The following is a 20,786-nucleotide window of genomic DNA, read 5'->3' as shown; positions in this document are numbered from 1 at the left end:
TTTACCATAGCACAATTACACAATGTTTGATAAAGACAAATAAAAGAATACTATAACACGTTGTTAAGATGATAAACAACGTCATTACCTAGAATATATGCTACAAGACCATCTTGTTTTACTTATGAAGTCTATACGGAATAATTATCAACAAAGTCTTGGTACCGTCCGATGGTCTTTTTTTTTTAGAAAAGGACAAGATGTTCTTTGACATACCCATGGCTCATCAACTTTCTACTCGGACAAAGGTGACGTTTTACAAAGTCTGGGTAGCAGCTTCAAGCTCTTGAATAGCGAATTAGTTGAAAAATATATATAGGTTTTAATCTAGTCATATTACAACATGTCTTGAACCTTCAACTAGGAAGTATTACGAATTGACCGCAGCTTTTCGATCAAAACTTGTTTATTATTTTCCTGTGGTCCAAGTGTCATGAGTTTTATTGATGAATATTCGACCTCGCCCTATGGTGTTTTGGTAAAATTAGTGCAGAATTGGATCGGTATTATCTTCAACAAATAGCTATACGTTAATATAAAATTATGAACCTGTTCAAGAGAGACAATACTCGCATAGCCTTACTTGACTTTTTTCGAATTGGAACATAGTACAAAGGAATGTCACGCTTGCATAAAAATGACACATACTCACTGACATTGATTTAATGAACACTGCTTTCGTGCTCCAATTTCAATGAAGATTCTAAATTACCAATATAACCAAAAGATATTAATTATAGAATAGTGACAACTAATGCATGCTAATCCACATAGTAGTGAAGAATATTTGTTTGAAAATATTATTAAACTTACTCTGAAAAATGCTCGAACTACTTGACTTGCATAGCTCATAATTCACGTGTTTACATAGTAATATAATATAGAAGCTAAATATTATTTGCCTCTCAGTGTAAAGGACGCACGCAATACTGATCGTATGCTTGTTCGTGCGTATTGTTATGCGTTTACTTTTCTACATTGGCTAGAGGTATAGATCTAAAAAAAAAAATAGGTTTAACCCCGCGGCATTTTTGCGCCTGTCCGAAGTCAGGAGCCTCTGGCCTTTGTTAGTCCTGTATGATTTTTAATTTTTGTTTCTTGTATATAATTTGGAGTTAAGCATGACGTTCATTTTCACTGAACTAGTATATGTATATGTTTAGGGGTCCACTTAAGGACGCCTCCGGGTGCATTGAAGACCTATTTGTGACCTTCTGCTGTTGTCTGTTCTATGATCGGGTTGTTGTCTCTTTGACACATTCCCATATTTCCATTCTAAATTTTATTGCATCAACTTACCAAATTATTAATTTAATTCAAGCCAGAACATTTTAATACTGTTAATTATTTCCATCCCTTTTGATTTCTTTATGTTTTTAAAATTTCCTATTAATATTCGACTAAATACCTTCAATCCGATATCGTTTAGTAAATTCGCTACATCATAAATTATACGAGAAGAACATAACCCATTAAATTGCCAACAACTAGTTTTAGACATGTGTTTATTTCGGATGCAAAGACACCGTGATGGAATCAATATAATTACCAACAAATGCCACCCTCAATGATCTGACAACAGTCTCGTACCTATATCTCTTCTTAATAAGTCTGTTGAAAGGTTTGGTAAACTTTTGAGGTGGAATCTCAATGTGCCTATTGATTCCTGCCTGTCATATTTCTTTGTCATTAATTGGTTTATTAGTGGTCTGTTTTCACTATTGAAAAGTTTAAATTTTCATATCGGGACCCTTTATCGATACAGTATGGATTTTTTGTTGAAGGCCGTATGGTTGCCTACAATAACTTTCAATTACTACATTTGAACATTGTTGGATAGTTGTCTCATTGCCAATCATACCACATATCTTTATGTTTATTTCCCTTAAATCTCAATGTTCAATTTAGGTTTTTAGGGAAACTGTCAAATTTAAATATAACAGGAAGTTTTCGTGAATTAACTCCAGCATACTATAATACATTACAGCTAAGACGGGCTTATATTACCACATGAGTAGATACGTACATAAAGTCAGCAGTAGTATATCATACACAGACATACAGGAATTGAGATGCTCAAAGTGGCTGTAATCTCCGTGTAAATATCTTTCTTTTTTACCTTTCTTCTCGTACAATGTGAATAATTTAACGAGATATCAAACAAATTCGAGCCAAGGTTCAATCAATTCGTCATTTTAACATGCATTGTTACTTATTTCTCCGTTAACATAGAACGGTTATAGAAAATATTACACCTCACAATAGAAAATAGTTATTTATGTGTACATATTCTTCGATATCATAAAGATAACAAATATATAAACAGAAATCAACCTTTTCTCTGTCCAATAATGTTCCGTCACCGCGCCGGATATTAGATTCCATCGACTCCAAACAATTTTTGCCGGGATGGTTTAGACACAGTGGTATACTGAATGACTGATGTTAATAAAAAGATAACTTCCACCTGTCGTTTATCATGTATATATAAACAAACATTTAAACCACATCATATTTACAAAATTTATGAAACGAAGTATATATAATAAACATTATTGATTTATGTGACGCAAAATATTTAACAAAATAGTTACTTCCTGAATCTATCACGTGACAAATATGTACAGAAATTACAGGACAGAATATTCTGTGAAAGATTTTATTTCCAAATATCATACAAAGTTTCCCCTCCTAGCGGTTGTTACTCAAGGTTACCATGGAAACAGTGATTTGGACACATTTGCTACCGGACAGGTAAATATTATAACGTTTGACATATCAGGAATATATCATTCTATTTGAGGAGTTTTAAATACAGATTTTATACAACGCGATGCGTCAGTAAAAGCTTATGTATATTGTTTAAGTTGTTTACTTATTGATTTAAATAAATCCATATAAACCAATATGCTGATCAACTGTGTACTTACCATACATTTGAGAAATTCGTCGTTAAGCTTTACTTTTATGCCGTATCAAACCATAAAAAAAATCTACTAAATACTTTAGTTATTCATTCACAAAAATAAATTAATTAAAATTAAAAATATTTAATCCATAGTTTTCTTTTCTTTTAAAAATAATATTGACTGAATAAGCAATGATAATCTGTAATGGGGTGTGGGCTATCATGGTAACTTTATAGCAAAAAAAGGGGGGTTGAAGTGGGTGTTAAATAGATGCCAACAATAAAGTGTTCTAAACCTTTTTATTTAGTATGTTTTCAGTTGTCGTTTAAATTTAAAGCAAAGTTAGTTTAAGTTAAATGTGAATAATTTTTTTTTCACCCAAGGCAAACCAGTTTGAAACCGTAATATCTGATTCGTTTGTTCGCGTTACTAGTGATCGTTAGAAATCATTTATTAATGAATTTGTGTTAACTTTTAAGAAGAGAATTTATTTAAAAAGGGCATATGCAACTGCTTTCTCTAAGGATGATATTTTGCAAATCCGTTGATTTTGAGGAAATTAATAAAATTTACAAATATGATATTCATTCATTTGGATGATAGTGTTGCCAACATACTTATAAAATACCACATACGACACAAAGGTTTGCTACAACTATTTCAACTCCGCTAACAATTTACTGGACATTTTGATTTTTTTAAATTTGTTTAGCAAACAAATTGAGACATAATTAATTAGAATTCCTTTTTAGCTTAGCTGGCCCAATGCACCGAGTGACTATTTTCATCACTTGGCGTCCTTCAACCGTTTTCGTCCGTCGTCCGTCGTCATCCGTTAACCTTTACAAAAATCTTCTCTTCTAAAACTACTGTGCCAAATTTAACCAAACTTGACCACAATCAGTATTGGGGTATGTAGTTGAAAAATGTGTCCAATGACCCACTTCCCATCTAACATAGTCGCAATGGCTAAAAATAGAATATACGGTTATAATGCTGTGTTTCCTTTTTTGAAAACCAGTATGAATAGAGAAAATCTGACGGGGGAAAAAGTTTCAAAATGTTGAGCTGTACCTATTGTCCGTATACGTCAAATTGTCAGATGACTCCTTATGGGAGTTATTGCCCTTAAATGACAAATTTACCATTTTTTATTTCAATTTTTTTCCTATTATATTAAAAACTATAATAGATACAGAGAAATAATACATGACAAAAAAAGATCAGCAAGACACGTTCTGCAAATAATTTTCAATGTCGAAATCGTCAGCCAACTCCTTATTAGTGTTATTGTAGTCTTATGTAGACGAAACGCGCGTCTGGCGTACTAAATTATAATCCTGGTAACTGTGATAATTATTTATTGCCGTTTGATGATGATTTTTACCATTGTTTAAGTTTTTGTTTTAAAAATTATAATAGATAGATGTTTTAAAAATTATAATAGATAGAACGAAATATAAAAAAGAAAAAAATTTAGCAAGACAAGACCCACAATTTAGACAATACAGAGGAAATTTTAGAATTAGAATTATGGTCCTTTAATGACGACTCTTATCATTTTTTTGGTGGTTGGTTTTACATCATAAAAATTATAATAAATAAATAGACACTTAAAATCACAAAACAATTATCAACATAGTAAGATCTACCAATAAGCCAAATTCCGCCAATATAGGTAGTAGGTTGACACTCTTAATAGGAGTGCTTGCCCAGCTCCTTAAATAAGGATTTAGTTTTACCCTCTTTTGTGTTTTGAGCAAAAAATAAATTAGATAGCTAGAAACTACACATAAAATGATCAGCAATACAAAATCAACAAAACAGAGAGTTTTTTCATGAATTTATTCTTGTTTACAATGTTGGAGAGGTGTCCTTTGTTGACTATACACACATACTAAGATGAGCGACACACGATCTTTAGAGCCTCTAAGTCAGGTTTGTCAACACGATGACACTCTATTAATCAAATTTTCAACACATGGACATTTGCTCATTGTAGTTATACTGATAGCATTGTAAATTACACGTCACGGCTAACAAGAATAGTCACATGTCTCTTCAAATCAATTGTTTACTTAACTATATTCTGTGAAAATTTTCTACTCAATATTTAGAAACAATAGTTCTCACAGAAAATATTCTTGTCAACAAGATGCTAATTGGCATTACGCATTAAATCATGACGGTTTCAGGCACATTAAATGGCATGTTTAGTTTGCATTTGTGAACTCGTACCATATCGGTACGGTAGAAAATAACAACGATATAAACATTCATGCAAACAGTTTGTATAAAAACTGAAATTTTAAAATTGAAATACTTTCGTTTTATAGATTTGCAATTCAAAGTTATATAACATTATATTACTGTACCTTTACACTCATTGTCGATGTATACGGATATCCGTGTCCAATGTTCCATTACAATTTCCTCTTTTAGTTATTCATAACAATAGAACAAACAACATTTTTTTTATAGTTTTATTCATTATTTCCATGTGAAATTGATTCATTCATTGTGTATACTTTGCCAATTATTTCCCTCTCACGCCAAAATAATATCGCTATGTCTCCAACTTGCATTAAACTAATTTCGACAAAGTCATATAGTATTTTGTCTGTTGCATGCTCCTTTTGTTTTGTTTTTTATATCAAGCTTTTAAAAGACAATTGCTTAATGGTATATAAATAATTCAACTAAAAAAGCAGGAACAAATAAACGTTTGTGTACCTTTTATTTCAGCTATAACCATTAAACATTTTTCGAAACATGATTCCCTTTGATTTTTTTTTTTATAAATTTGACATGCACAAGGGTTGATATGAATTTAAAGAATGACTTTTATAATAAATGTTATGAAATTAGGAAACATTAAAAAGAGGTTAGATGGTAGAATGTTTAATGGCACCAAATGGATATAGTCAGATTCTAAGTCTGGCAAAACGCAAATTAAAAAAAGTCCACATACATTTTTGACCATATAGACAACTTGGAGTCATATTCTTTTTTATTTCGAATATCAAAATTTTGATATCTGTGGATTTTGTTACAACACTTTTAGTTGCAGCTCATGCTGATGGAATTTACATTAAAATTAAAACAAATCTATTTTCCCTTTCTTATGACAGTGAAAAGGGGGGACCCACATCTACAACTGATTTATTGATAGTTTTATGTTTGCCATCTGACTTAAGTCAATTTAATACATTTGTACATACTGTGCTAAAGGCCATACCTTGACCTATAATGGCTTACTTTTATAATTTGTTATTTGGATGGAGAGTTGTCTCATTGGCACTCATACCACATCTTCCTATATCTATGAAGTCTTAACTAAATATTGTTTTACGGAATGGTTCAACACGGTTCAGTAATGCCTTCCGAAGTGCATTGAGTTAACATTATGTTCTTCTACTTCGTACTTTATTCGGCACGTTTAACTCTTTTGTTTCTAGTGTCACGAATGAGTCTTTTGTAGACAAAACAACCGTCTCACGTATATAAGTCGGACCCTGGCATTAAGTTTACTTTTACTATTTAAAAAAAAACCCTGTTACTGATTTTTGAACACCTTTTGGTTATAGAAATAGCTTAGGACAAGACCTTTGGCATCTACAGAGAATCTAAAGGTATCCGAGATATATACCTACATCCTCACGAATAAATTCTTGTTCTTGTATTAAAAAGTAAAATCACAAAAATACTGATTTCCGAGGAAAATTCAAAAAGGAAAGTCCCTAATCAAATGACAAAATCAAAAGCTCAAACAAATGGATAACAACTGTCATATTCCTGACTTGGTACAGACATTTTCTTGTGTAGAAAATGTTGGATTCAACCTGGTTTTCAGCTAGCTAAACCTCTCACTTGTATGACAGTCGCATCAAATTGCATTATATTGACAACGATGCGTGAACAAAACAAATACACATGATAGATAAAAATGTCTAAAATACAGCAGTCAACATTGTGCAATATTAAATAAAAGCAACAGTAGTATGCAGATATGATATGAAAATGTCATAAATTGATTGAGAGAAAACAAATCCGGGTAACAAAACAAAACCGAGGGAAACACATCATCTATAAGAAGAAAACAAAGGAACAACAGGAACACCGCAGTGCAACAAAAACAAACTTTGACACACATAGAAACGAAACTATTCGATAGCAACTGCCATATTCCTTACTTGGTATAGGACGTTTAAAGAAAAATAAATACTGGATTGAACCTTGATTAATGGCTAGCCAAACCTCCCACTTTATAAAAATGTTAAAAAATATTATCACACACCAGGCTAAGAAAATCTCAATTCTTTATATTGTGTAATAAAACGTCACACTTATTACAACCGAAAATTATACGTTGTTCATCGAAAAAATTTTCAAAAATATCACGATACTACTCTATATTAAAAATGACCTCTAAAAGAATTGTGATAAGGCATAACCAACCACTGTTGGCAAGCAGATACAGATTCCAAAAGATCTTAATATCCACTAAAAAGTTCATTCACATTCAGGACAGTTTTGCAATGTTAAGTGAATCTGTTTTTAATCTTCACTTTCCTCGAAGTGTGCACTTTGTTTTTATTTACATAAGTTAGACTAGTAAATACTTCAAAACTTTTTTTTAGGAAGAAATCACATTTTTTTTAATATAAACGCCATGATTGCAAAAAAAAAATATCAGTTGAAATCATGATTGGGATGAAAGTAGAGTTTTAAAAAGAAAGAACAACACTGGATATTGCAACCGTCACATTTATAGTTGATACTAGTTTGTTATAGTCCAAATTAAAATATTTAAATAGGAAGTGTAAAATCTTGATTACAAATTAGTACGAGCTGTTTCATTGGAATAAGCATACCCTTCAATTAGCAATTGCTTGTATCCTTTAAACAAAATTTGCAGAGCAGAAAAAAGGTGTTCCGATTGCATTGTACGTCCTTTAACATGTCGAAAGAAATCAAACTTCGTACTTTATCTTGTCGTTTTGTATTTGTTATTCGAACTTCACTGGTGATTCTTTTGTATACAAAACTCGTGTCTGGCGTAAAAAAAATAAAATAAAGGCAACAGTAGTATACCGCTGTTTAAAATTCATAAATCGATTAAGAAAAAACCAAATCCGGGCTACAAACTAAAACTGAGGGAAACACATTAAATATAAGAGAACTACGACGTAACAGAAACATAACATTTAAATGTAACACTCACTGAAACGAACTTTAATATAACAATGGCTTATATCATTGATATATTTATTGCGTGCTGCTGGTGTATGTGTCCATGATATGGAAGTTTCCAAGAAGAAGTTTTTAAAAGTTAACAAAATTATTATCAAGCTTCACAATGTATAGAAAGATAAGGTCTACTCATATTTGAAATTTAGAATATAAAGATAAAGTATCATATTTTCTAAAGACATACCTATAGTTATTGTTGTTTATATAATGATTACAAGTTCATAAACACAAAATGATTCCTTAATAGAAACACCCACACCATGTTAAGGTGTCAAAGCCATTACTTATATTCTGCGTACGTTAATGGTTGGTTGCTTGAAAAGTAAAATCACCGAACTCCAAGGAAGATTCAAAACCGAAAATCCCGTATCAAATGTCAAAATCAGAAACCCAAACATATCAAACGAATGGACAGCGAAAGCCTTGATATAGTCTTCATTTTTACTGAAACCCGACAAAAATGAAGGTACTACTAAACAGAAATATATATGCAAATGACATAAACATAAAGAATACAATAACAGAATTCTCCACTGTGTTCTTTTTATTTTAGCATCCCTTGATTATTTATTCCTTATGTTATGGTCCATTGCTGTCTATTCTTTTTATTAGAATGTAATTAATCTCTAGAATTTTCCCTTTTGAGCCGATTCTTGTCTATTCTCTATTTTTTTTGTTCCTTTATTTGTTGGCTTGATTTGTCCATAATCTTGCTATATATAAGACTGTAATTTTTTAGCTACGTCAAATAAGATCTGTTAAGTCAGCAACTTCATAAAATGAAACAAAACGTTGGAGAGAGATTATGTCATAAACAATCAACTTCAAATATTTATCGTACGAATCCAGCTTAAAGCTAACGTCTACAACATTCATTGGTTTAGGCTTGGTGGTTTTTGACACTAATGTTTCTTGACTCACTGTCGTGGGAGTCTATGACGAAAAAACTAATTGACCAATCAGAAATACAAGACTAAGTTTCAGTGAACATATAAGCTCAAGAAGTATTTTTATTACACGTTAAAAGAACAGTAAGCAAAATAAGTATAAACAAATCATTATATATTGTTTAAGGCCAACTTCGCAACCGTTAGCTCAATTACATATACGTCAAGAATCTTGAATGATTTTTTTTTTATATTTAAAGTAACTGTGATCTTTTTCAAGCTAAAAGTCGTAGAGATTGGCCGAAATATGTATTGATTGTTCATAAAAAAAAAACACACAAATTTGTTAAGAAAGACAAATTTCAAGTTGCTAGAATTTTTAAATATGATATGATAAGATATGTTTTATAATACGCTTAAAGAAAACTAAAAGAAAAATTGTGTCACCGAACTTGTTCTCTTCCTGTAAGTATACACTGTAAATTTCATTTTCATTCCAGTATAAAACATTTACTATAAGATCTTTATCCCCTTAAATGACCCGATTCACATGTTGAAAAAATCATTCTAAATAATAAAAAATTCAAAAAATTCAAAAATAAATCGGGAAAATTTCCCGAATTTTTCAATGTAATAATGAACTCAAAATCGTTCAATTTTTTTTTTTGTCGCGTTTTTGAATTTCCGGATCGGCGCAGAAATCTACTTCCGTTTCCGGTCTTGTTTACATGAGACTTTGAATAAAATGTATATTTATCAGTCTAAGAAAGGAACTAATACTAATTCATTTTAAAAAAAATGTTTGTTATTAAAAAACGTTACCTGATGACAGCGTTTCTTTGTTTACATTGAATATGACGTCATAACTTAAATAATGTCACAACTAAAATCCCTAACAGAACCAAAATCGGAAACGTTACGTTTCTCTTTTTAACATTGTTGATTTAAAAAACAAATCATAGACCTCATCCCTATACACAGGTAATTCCTGCCTTATATATGTAAGCAGCGTTTTACATGAATTGCAAATCTATCTAAAATCTTGAAGATTTAGGTAAAGAGCTAAACCGATTGTGTACTGCTTTTTACAATCCTAGATGTACCTTTAACAACTACAAATCACCGTACGGTTTTCAAAAAAAGAATAAAACGTATGCCGTATAGTCAGCTATAAACAAAACGACAGGACAAAATGAGAATCAATTAAAAAAAAAAAAAACACACAGACCTTAAGGCCTATTTTCTTACAAAAAAACATAGAATAAAAAAATATGACCGACGGCAACCAACAACAACATTAAACATGTTTCTGCCTTGGAAAAATGAAACGTGGCTAATAGATCACAAACGAATTTGTTATAAATATGAATGAGCATGTTTTTTTTTTAATATTTGGACAAAAACCTAGGCCGATCCGGTACTGCTATTTATAATACAAGATTGTGGTATACAATGAATTTACCTTATACACCTAAAAGATAACATAAGTTGCAAATTGATCTCAAACGAATTAGTTACAAATAAGAATGAACGTGTCTCTCTGTTTAAGGTAATACGGATACATTCCGTGAAGACAGTTCCACGAGTTATTGGAATAATTGCAAAAACTGAATGTTCCCGTACCACAAAAGCTTTAAGCTTACCGTTATCACCAAACAGAGACATTTGGATTAAAACAAGTAAAGGTAAGTATTTACAAAGTTCTACCTTTCGATGAATGTAATAAACATATAAATGTTTAACGACAAGAAATATAACAAAAATAATTCCAAACTCCAAGGTTATTTAAAAAAGAGGGAAATACCTAAAACTGCCAATATTAATAGATACCATAATTGAAATGCGTATTTACATTAATTTAGCGTGTATCAGGTTATCGTCCGTTAAACGCAAGTAATCACATGATTTACAACCATTAAACTCGTAAAGTATACGTCTTTACTCCGAAAAATCTTAATTTCAAAAAGTATGCTTTAAATGCGTTGAACTTCACGAGTGAGAGGTTAAGCGCTACAAAACAAGGTTCTATCCACCATTTTCTACATTTGAAAGTGCTGTACCAAGTCAGGAATATGACAGTTGTTGTCCGTTCGTTTGGTGTGTTTTGTCATTGGATTTTGCCATTTGATTAGGGACTTCCCGTTATGAAATTTCCTCGGAGTTCAGTATTTTTGTGATTTTACTTTTTACAAGCATTTGTAACAAACATCCAAAAATGAGAAATAGTAAAAACTTCAAGGAAATACACAACGTATGTTTGTGTTTTTGCTCTGTAATCTCAGGTTCTCCTGACTGGCAATTAGATCCACCTCTAGTACTTTACTGCAGAATTTAGTACTGTAAATAACTCATTCCAGTTTTGTTAACCAGTCGACCAGTTACAGATTACCCTGTTGAGACACTTGGTCTTATTCAATTTTGAGTTTATGTGATTCCCTCTTTTCTTAATCGATTTGAATATCGGAAATCTACTGCCGTCTTTTTGTGTCTATCCGTTAGTAAGACAATCCTGTGTTATTGCAAACTTTCACGTTCAATGACACCTGAAGATAAGAGAATGTACAATTATCGATGGTTTACTTAATTGTTGATGTCTTATAGTTAGTCAAAAGACATTTACTAATCCACTGTTCTATGGCGAATAATCATGAATCAATAAAGAAATATATAGGTGTTAGCTTATTTTTCTTAAGCATCAATCTCATTTTGCAATAGATATAACTATATAATGAAAAGATGTGAATAATCATTTAACAGGGAAACGCAAGTCACTTAGAAAAATAACAAGAAAAGGACAATTACCATGCGAAGGTTTTCTAACTAACGATGATCAGCTTGGCAAATATAATGACACTTCTTTGTTTCATCAAAAGTCAATACAACTTCTTCTCGAGAGACAAGTAGAGTTACGATTTCTACTGGCTAATCCTGTTAGCGGAGGTATGTCAATAGAACTTTTAACACAAAGACGTGTAAAACAAGGACTTCCCCTGGGCAATCCTGTTAGCGGAGGTATGTCAATAGAACTTTTAAACAAAGACATGTAAAACAAGGACTTCTCCTGGGCAATCCTGTTAGCGGAGGTATGTCAATAGATCTTTTAACACAAAGACATGTAAAACAAGGACTTCTCCTGGGCAATCCTGTTAGCGGAGGTATGTCAATAGAACTTTTAACACAAAGACATGTAAAACAAGGACTTCTCCTGGGCAATCCTGTTAGCGGAGGTATGTCAATAGAACTTTTAACACAAAGACATGTAAAACAAGGACTTCTCCTGGGCAATCCTGTTAGCGGAGGTATGTCAATAGATCTTTTAACACAAAGACATGTAAAACAAGGACTTCTCCTGGGCAATCCTGTTAGCGGAGGTATGTCATGACAACTTTTAATAGAGAGACAAGTAAAGCTACGATTTCTTCTGGCCAATTCTGTTAGCGGAGGTATGTCATAACAACTTTGAATAGAGAGACAAGTAGAGCTACGATTTCTTCTGGGCAATCCTTTTAGCGAAGGTATGTCATAACAACTTTAAATAGAGAGTCAAGTAGAGCTACGATTTCTTCTGGCCAATTCTGTTAGCGGAGGTATGTGAATACAATATCAAATAGAAAGACATGTTAGACTACGATTTCTTCTGGCAAATCTTGTTAGCGGCGGTATGTGAATACAATATTTAATAGAAAGACATGTAAAACTAGGATTTCCCTTCGGTAATCCAGTTAGAGGAGGTTATTTCTGTGAAGCTTTTTTAAATGTCACGTGATAATGAATGCTTATTTTGTTTTTCGTTTTTGATACTCTGATGACATGTTAGTTAAAGATAAAAGTCAAGCAATCAGCTATTTTTGTGATTCTATCTAACATACAAGCCACATTATTAATTTAAGAAAAACATCGTTATGTGTTATCTAAACCAAACGAAAGACGGATATAAATGAGGAGCGAAAGATACCAAAGGGACATGCAAACTGACAGATCGAAAATAAACTGACAACGTCATTGCTAAAAATAAACTGACAACGTCATGGCTAAAAATAAACTGACAACGTCATGGCTAAAAAAAAAGAAAAAGACAAATAAACCAAACACTAGTTCACGAAACCGAACATAGAAAACTAAAGACTCAGCAACACAAAACGTACCTTATCCTAGGGTGATCTCATGTGCTCCGGAAGGGTAAGCAGATCTTACGTTAATTGATATCTTTTATGCCATTTTACTATTTGCTTTTAATGTCTCCATGTCATGCATTGTAGTTGAGTTGTTGAACCGTATCATAGTCTTACCAGAGTATTTACAAGATCTACGTTTGTCTGTTGTAAATGGTATCGAGGGATTAAACACAGAACAATGGAACAAGTTACAAACCTATATGGTAGAAGTTGTACAGACGTACATAAACTTTGACAACTTTAAATTTTCGGAAGGTGAATTTTATAATGAAATTTAATTTTAAGTAACTAAGAGATTAACAGTTAGTTATATTAGTAGTCAATAGTTCGTGTATGATGACTTCCAGCATTTTACCGGTATAAAAGGATGCGAATTTTCAATGAATAATCGGCATCCTATCGGAACAATTGTTTGCCCTTTTCTTGATTCTTGGTCCTTTATTTATATGAGGCTGATTTATTTTTATTTTTAGCCATGGCTTTGTCAGTTTATTTTCAATCTATGGGATTGACTGTCTCTCTGGTATCTTTCGTCCCTCTTTCATGCAGGAACTTCTTAGGATGTGGGAATAGAAGCTGGTAGTGTTTTTTTTTTAATTTATTTCCGCTACATAGATGATGTTCTCTCGCTAAATAATTCTAGCTCAGGCGATTTTTATAACGCATATATCACATCGAACTTGAGATAAAGGATATAAGTCATCAGTCACTTATTTCAGAATTGTATTTTCCTATATACCTTAATATAACACAAGGTACTTAACTCGCATTTTAGAAAAACTGCGAGACGTTTATTTCCAATTTTGAGTCGGTAGACAAGAAATAATTACGATTGACATACTTGGGTAGGATTGCTACGGATGATTCCAACAACAAAAGTAGGCGTGTTATACACCATTGTGAAGACAAATCAATTTAGATTTACGACATAACACGTTTTAGTGGGGTTGACAGCCGAGAAATCGGCATAAAACGGAATTTCTTCACCGCCTAACATTTTTCTAAAATGCGAGTTAAGTACATTGTTTTATATCAAGATATAAAGGGGAAAACATGTCTGAGACAAGTGCCTGGGAAGTCATGTATAACAGATACTGTTAAGTCAAAAATATGACAGTTGTTTTCCATTCGTGTGATATTAGTGAGCTTTTGATTTTGCCATTTGTAAATATACTTTCCATTGAGAATTTACCTTGGAGTTCAGTATATTTAATAAGTAAAAAAGAATGTGTCTTCATACCAGAGAAAATCTATAAAGATATACATAACAAGAACATTTTGTTTGTCTGTCCTTTTATATTAGATATGACTTATTTGTCAGTCATGTGTGTGTCAGATAACATTTCGTCCCATGCTTTTGCTATCGATTATTTACTCATCCGATATCCTTCATGTAACTACATCGATGGCAGTATTGGAGTGCGCACAATGAAAACCATCATTGAGAGCAACAACTCAAAACGGATTAGGTCCAATGTATCGATATCACTTTATAAGTAAGTAAGTAAACATGAAATAAGTAAGCATGAAATAAGTAAGCATGAAATAAGTAAGCATGAAATAAGTAAGCATGAAATAAGTAAGCTTTTTATTCCGATACAAATGCATATTTTTTGTACAAAGTTTATGTATAATTGTAGGTATAATTGCACTTCCGGACACCGACGATGAAACACACACCTTACACACCTATGAATATATTAACTGTAATGCCCTGAATTCAGAAGGGACTGCACAAAAAGAAGAATACGTCAGCTTACAGCCAAAGCCTTTAAACAATTCACAGGAACATATTTATCATACCATTCCCGATAATAATTGTGAATATCTATCATTTCAATCTTTGGAATGGAAACAGATGTTAAATATGGGAGACGATAAAGGCTCAACCGGAAGTTCATTACAAAATGCAGAAAATTTAACGGATAGCAATTCGTCAACAACAAAGGTAGTACCACCACCATTACCTCGCAAACCTATCAGACATAAAGTTGAAATATGTCCAGATGATGATTTTGGTAAGAAATGTCATGCTCCGAACACAACACATTTAGAATCAGGTATATTATTCTTAAATATTTACTCGATTTTTTTGTTTGGTTCATAAATATAGTGTTGAGATTTTTTATGAGAAAAAACATACACTCTTAATCCAAACTATTCGTTTCAATAACACCAATGGAACTAACATGTTTTGTGTTGAATGATATACATTCAATGACTTGAAGCAACTACCAATCTTTCTGATAAGAGTTCTTCGAACATACTTACCCCTTCTCGTCCAATGAAAAGTCAGTTTTTTGCCATCTAATTTTCATAGTACATGGTTTTCCATGCACTATGAAATGCTATACATGAATGACTTTTCATTGTCAGTTAATTATGAAAGTGTACTATTAATAGCTCCACTAATGAAGTGTACAATCCCCTAAGGCATTTTCCTTGGGAAAATAGCCTACTGATTAAAGGTGAAAGAGCAAATAGATTAGCAAAATTTCATGTATTTTTTAATGGTACACATATAGAATACACAAAAAAAGTTGGTAAGGATAAATAAAAAGATATTTATTTAATTTATATAGCTTACATTTGAGGGAATTATTTTCTTTTTCTTTCAAAAAAACACAATGCAAGACTGCTGACATATAAAGAAAAGGATTGCTTTCGGAGAAACACAATACATAGACAAACTATGTCAGTGCTTTTTCATTTCATCCATTGAAATGATCATTACCTATGTTTCATATTTAGTTCATTATAAAAAGTGAACTCTTATTTAGGTTTGAATATTACAATGGGGAAGGACAGTTTTGTAAGGTCACTGGAAAGTGTGAATATGTTCTAAATTGGTCAGACAATACTTGGTCTTAAATCTTCATAAAACATGACCAAGTATTGTCTAACCTATAATTAGGTAATTACAATATTTTTCCATTTTTTTCAAAAATCGATCAAACTTAAACACCTCCGGTTCACAAACAAAAAATGAGGGAAACACGTCATCTATAAGAAAAAACTAAACGAACGGCTTTAATACTGAACTGCGACATAAAAAAAACGAAAACATACATAATCTATGTGATAACAACTGCCTTGTAACATGACATTTGAAGAAAAATGGTGGGTTGGACCTGGATAGCTAGCCTAAAACTCCCGCTTATATGTCAATGTTAAAAATACCGGTAACCTGACATTACGTGACTGGAGAACAGTACAAAAATTTCAGAACATTAAATCAATAAATCTAAATAATCACTTACACTCAAATATTATAGGTAACATACCCATATTCTCAGAGTCCCTTTATATTATAGGTGACATACCCATATTCTCAAAGTCCCTTTATATTATAGGTAACATACCCATATTCTCAGAGTCCCTTTATATTATAGGTAACATACCCATATTCCCATAGTCCCTTTATATTATAGGTAACATACCCATATTCTCAGAGTCACTTTATATTATAGGTAACATACCCATATTCTCAGAGTCCCTTTATATTATAGGTAACATACCCATATTCTCATAGTCCCTTTATATTATTTTTCATATAAAGTTGTATCATCATGCAAATGTTTGTTGCCAATTTTTCCTGATATACACTTTTAATAAAGAGACAAGACAGACGAAGACAGAGTAGACACTCCAAAACTAAAGAATAAAAACGAACATGACAAAAAAGGAAATTGAACGGTGCATCAAGAACAATACAGAAATAAAGGATTGCATTACACAACCCCCCAAGCAATAATTGAAAGTTATCCCAAGTGCTAACTGAATCTATGGAGGGTTAGAAATCATGTTTATCTAGTGCAACTCATGGCGAGTATTTGTCACATAAATCACATTAATTTTTTTTAAGACAACTCTGCCATTCAAATCGATAAAAATCTTGATCTGAATTACTCATGTACTTTAAAAGGAGAAAAATCTTGTTATGGTTTCATTGCTTTTGAAAGATATAAACTGCAATGTAATAACATGAAAATCTAGAAAAAAAAATATTTCAAATGGCTTATATCTCGAAAACAAGCACATGAACCCTTGATTTTTTTCTGCTTGTTTTGTTCACTTATTTATGCACTATCAATTTATGACATTGACAGTCTTTAAAAAGGCTTGTTATTTTGAAACAGAGTAGCGAACACCCTTAAGCATCTCAAGTCACACTGATTACTTATGGTGTTAATGTTGCTCAGTCTTTTATTTCATTTGTAAGGTTTCCTCGGTTAGTTATTTTGTCATGATGTAGACAAATTGTCTTCGACTCATGAGTTTGAATGTTCCTTTTGAATCTTAAGCCTCAGTGTTTTTTTCTCTGTTCATAGCACAAAAAGTCTTGAACTATAACTATTGAAATATATCCAATAAAATTGAGAAAGGAAATGGGGAATGTGTCAAAGCGACAGCAAACCGACCATAGAGCAGACAACAGCCGAAGGCCACCAATGGGTCTTCAATGTAGCGAGAAATTTCAGCACCAATAGGCGTCCTTTAGCTGGTCCATTAAAACTATGTATACTAGTACAGTGATAATGGACGTCATTCAAAACTCCGAATTATACACAAGAAACTAAAATTAAAAATTATACAATACTAACAAAGGCCAGAGGCTCCTGACTTGGGACAGGCGCAAAATTGCGGCGGGTTTAAACATGTTTATGATCTATTTATAAAACTTATTATTATAATTCCAGAGGAAGCCACTCAAGCGGCTGATCAAAGTAATCAAATAACAGAAATGAGCATTAAAGATATTGGAAAAATCTTGGAACGTCTAAATTTACATGAATATGTGGACTCCTTTGCAGGCGCACTCGTAGATGGGATGATATTAAAAGAGTTCGATAAAACGACATTGGAGGAATTTGGTTTTAAATCAATAGAATCAATAAGACTTCTGAAGTTTATCCAGTGCGGACATATACCTAAATAACTAACGTAAACTTTTCTGTGTTGACTAAATAAACTATAAAGAACCATCATACAGGTGGTAATTTAAGTAATTATAAAACCAGACTTAACCCACTATTATTATTGCAATATGTTTGTGTCGAGTCAGGAATCATTTTTGTTCCATTTGTTTATTTGTTGAGATAGCTCAACATTTGATTATGTCAGGTTGTATGAAGTTTCCTATTTTTTAATATTTCTTTGAAGTTCCTAACTTTTTAATGTTGAATCAATAGTGATACATATTGGTTTACTTGTTGTTATGTTCTATGATATAGTATTTGTTTGTATTTCTCTTTCCTAAGTGATCTTTTATTTATTTGTTCTGTTACCTGTCTATTAATGTTATCACCTTAGCGCTTTTAATAACATTGTCATATAGATGAGAGGTTTGGCTAACAACAAAAGCAGGTTCAATCCAACTTTTTTCTTGAAATATCTAATACGAAGTCATCAATTTGGCAGTTGTTATCAAAGGGTCCATTTCTGTTGACAATTGAACAGTGGTATGCATTTATTTGGAGTATAAACATTCCTGAGGAGAATCAATTTAATTAGTTATTAAAGGTACCAGGACTATAATTTAATACGCAAGACGCGCGTTTCCTCTACATAAGACTCACCAGTGACCTTCACATTAAAATAGTTATAAAGCCAAACAAGTACAAAGTTGAAGAGGACCGAAAATTCCAAATAGTTGTACCAAATACGGCTTAGGTAAACTATGCCTTGGACAAGAAAAAAACCTTAGTTTTTCGAAAAATACAAAGTTTGATAACAGAAAAATTATAAAAATAACCATATATTGGATGTTCATGTCAACACCGAAATGCTGTTAGTGTGCTTCGGACGCAGCAAATGAATATTTCATAACAACTTGTCCTTCCGACGGATTTGATTTGAGCAACCCTAACGAATCTTGTATTAGTGCAACACACACCGGACATTCTAAATCACGAGCCTACCAAGTATCTACACTTTTTTTTGAGAAAAAGCATACATTACATCAAAAAGAATAAATAAATTGTTTGCTATCATTTATTGTTCATCTTTTTATCAACTTCAACTTTTATGACATGTTTTATCTTAAATAAAACCTTCATTACTGAAATATTTAGGGATTTGTTTGTAGTTGAATGTTCTTAAAAGTGAAAAAGCAAATTAACTAGCTCCAAGGAAATTTAAAAACAGAAATTTTAATGTCAAAGTACAAAAATCACAAGCTCAAACATCAAACACATCAAACGAACTGTCGTATTCCAAACTACAAATTCAGAATCTGACTTTGATCTTTTACCTTGACTCCATTGTTTTGGGAGGGGACTAAGGACCTCAACTCTAAAGACCTCAGATCTCTATCACTTATGGTTTACCAATTACAATAACATTTTTCTTATGTAAGATACACAAGGGGGAACTCTCAAATGCAGTCTCCGGACCGATCCGCCTGAGAATATAACGAAAAAAATTGGTGATTTAATTTTGTCGTCATCTTAAACGATTGCGAAAGAAAACATAGTGTTTGGGGAGATGACTCTTACAACAAATGTTCGGCTTATTTGGTAAGATTCAAAATCGCAATAACTGTTCGATACCATATGCAAAACATTAAAGTGATATTTTGCGAAACCAAAAAGTACCGTTTGAAAAAAAATGGTTGAAGAATAACAAAATAGTGATAATATAATATTTAGAACAAAATCAATAGGTCTTTCAACAAAAACGTGGAAAGCAGTTATAAATGTTTGTTTTTTATTACAAAAAATTCTAAACAAAAAGTCCCTAATCAAAAGGCAATATCCAAAGCTCAAACACATCAATGTTGACCTACATACGAAAATGTCTGTACCTAGTCATGAATATTCATGACTTGGTACAGACATTTTCGTATGTAGGTCAACATCCAGTTTTTGTAATTTAAGCAGAAGAATACAACCTCTCTTTTAACAAATATCCTTAAATGTGATATACTCCATAGCTCCTTCCTATGTATCTCAAAAAAGTATTAAGTTAAAGCTCGATAATAATATTTTTTTGCATTTGCCCTTGAGGTTGAAACATTATCATAATGAATAAATGTGATCAGACAGAGTTTCTTTGGATCATACTTTTTTTTATTACTTTCAACATTGTCTTGTATGATAACTTAAAGATAACAGCTTCTTCGAACCACATTCTTTTATCAATTTCAAGACAAAACGTTCTCTTAACGTTTAGAGGAAAAGTGAGATAACAATTTGCCTTGAGTCACATTCTTCATCAATGTATGACCAAAATATTAACTTTATTTGTTATCAATGGTAGCAGGCTTATTTTTAATATGCCAGATGCGCGTTTCGACTACATAAAAGAGGAACGAAAGATTCCAGAGGGACAGTCATAAATCGAAAATAAACTGACAACGCCATGGCTAAAAATGAAAAAGACAAACAGACAAACAATAGTATACATGACACAACAGAATAACCAACACGAACCCAACCAAAACCTAGGAGTGATTTCAGGTGCTTCGGAAGGGTAAGCAGATCTTGCTCCACATGTGGCACCCGTCGTGTTGCTCATGCTATAATAAATCTGGTAAATAGTCTAATTCGGTAGGTCACATT

General features: G+C 32.1%; 1 protein-coding gene across 3 annotated transcripts; it reads left to right on the top strand.

The window, feature by feature from the left end:
- The first annotated feature begins 2,589 nt into the window (after positions 1–2,589).
- On the top strand, positions 2,590–18,256 carry LOC143054905 (uncharacterized). 3 transcript variants are annotated; one of them, XM_076228006.1, is made up of 6 exons: positions 2,592–2,754; positions 10,599–10,734; positions 11,807–11,989; positions 13,309–13,479; positions 14,865–15,284; positions 17,925–18,256. In XM_076228006.1, exons 1-6 carry the CDS (start codon positions 2,620–2,622, stop codon positions 18,161–18,163), a joined length of 1,284 nt encoding a protein of 427 aa, XP_076084121.1. In that variant the 5' UTR covers positions 2,592–2,619; the 3' UTR covers positions 18,164–18,256. The 3 variants fall into 3 exon arrangements, with proteins under 3 accessions (XP_076084123.1, XP_076084121.1, XP_076084122.1); XM_076228008.1 differs by lacking the exon at positions 13,309–13,479 and having other exon boundaries at positions 2,590–2,754; XM_076228007.1 differs by lacking the exons at positions 2,592–2,754; positions 10,599–10,734; positions 11,807–11,989 and adding an exon at positions 12,134–12,420.
- The last annotated feature ends 2,530 nt before the right edge of the window (positions 18,257–20,786 follow it).

This window comes from Mytilus galloprovincialis, chromosome 12, assembly GCF_965363235.1.
Source record: "Mytilus galloprovincialis chromosome 12, xbMytGall1.hap1.1, whole genome shotgun sequence".
NCBI lineage: Eukaryota > Metazoa > Mollusca > Bivalvia > Mytilida > Mytilidae > Mytilus > Mytilus galloprovincialis.
This window is presented reverse-complemented; position numbering and strand designations above follow the sequence as displayed.

Coding starts and splice junctions, on each gene's coding strand:
- LOC143054905 (XM_076228006.1), top strand. CDS start 2,620: ATGTACAGAAATTACAGGACAGAATATTCTGTGAAAGATTTTATTTCC. Junction 2,755..10,598: donor ACACATTTGCTACCGGACAG/GTAAATATTATA, acceptor TCTCTGTTTAAG/GTAATACGGATACATTCCGT. Junction 15,285..17,924: donor CACAACACATTTAGAATCAG/GTATATTATTCT, acceptor TTATAATTCCAG/AGGAAGCCACTCAAGCGGCT.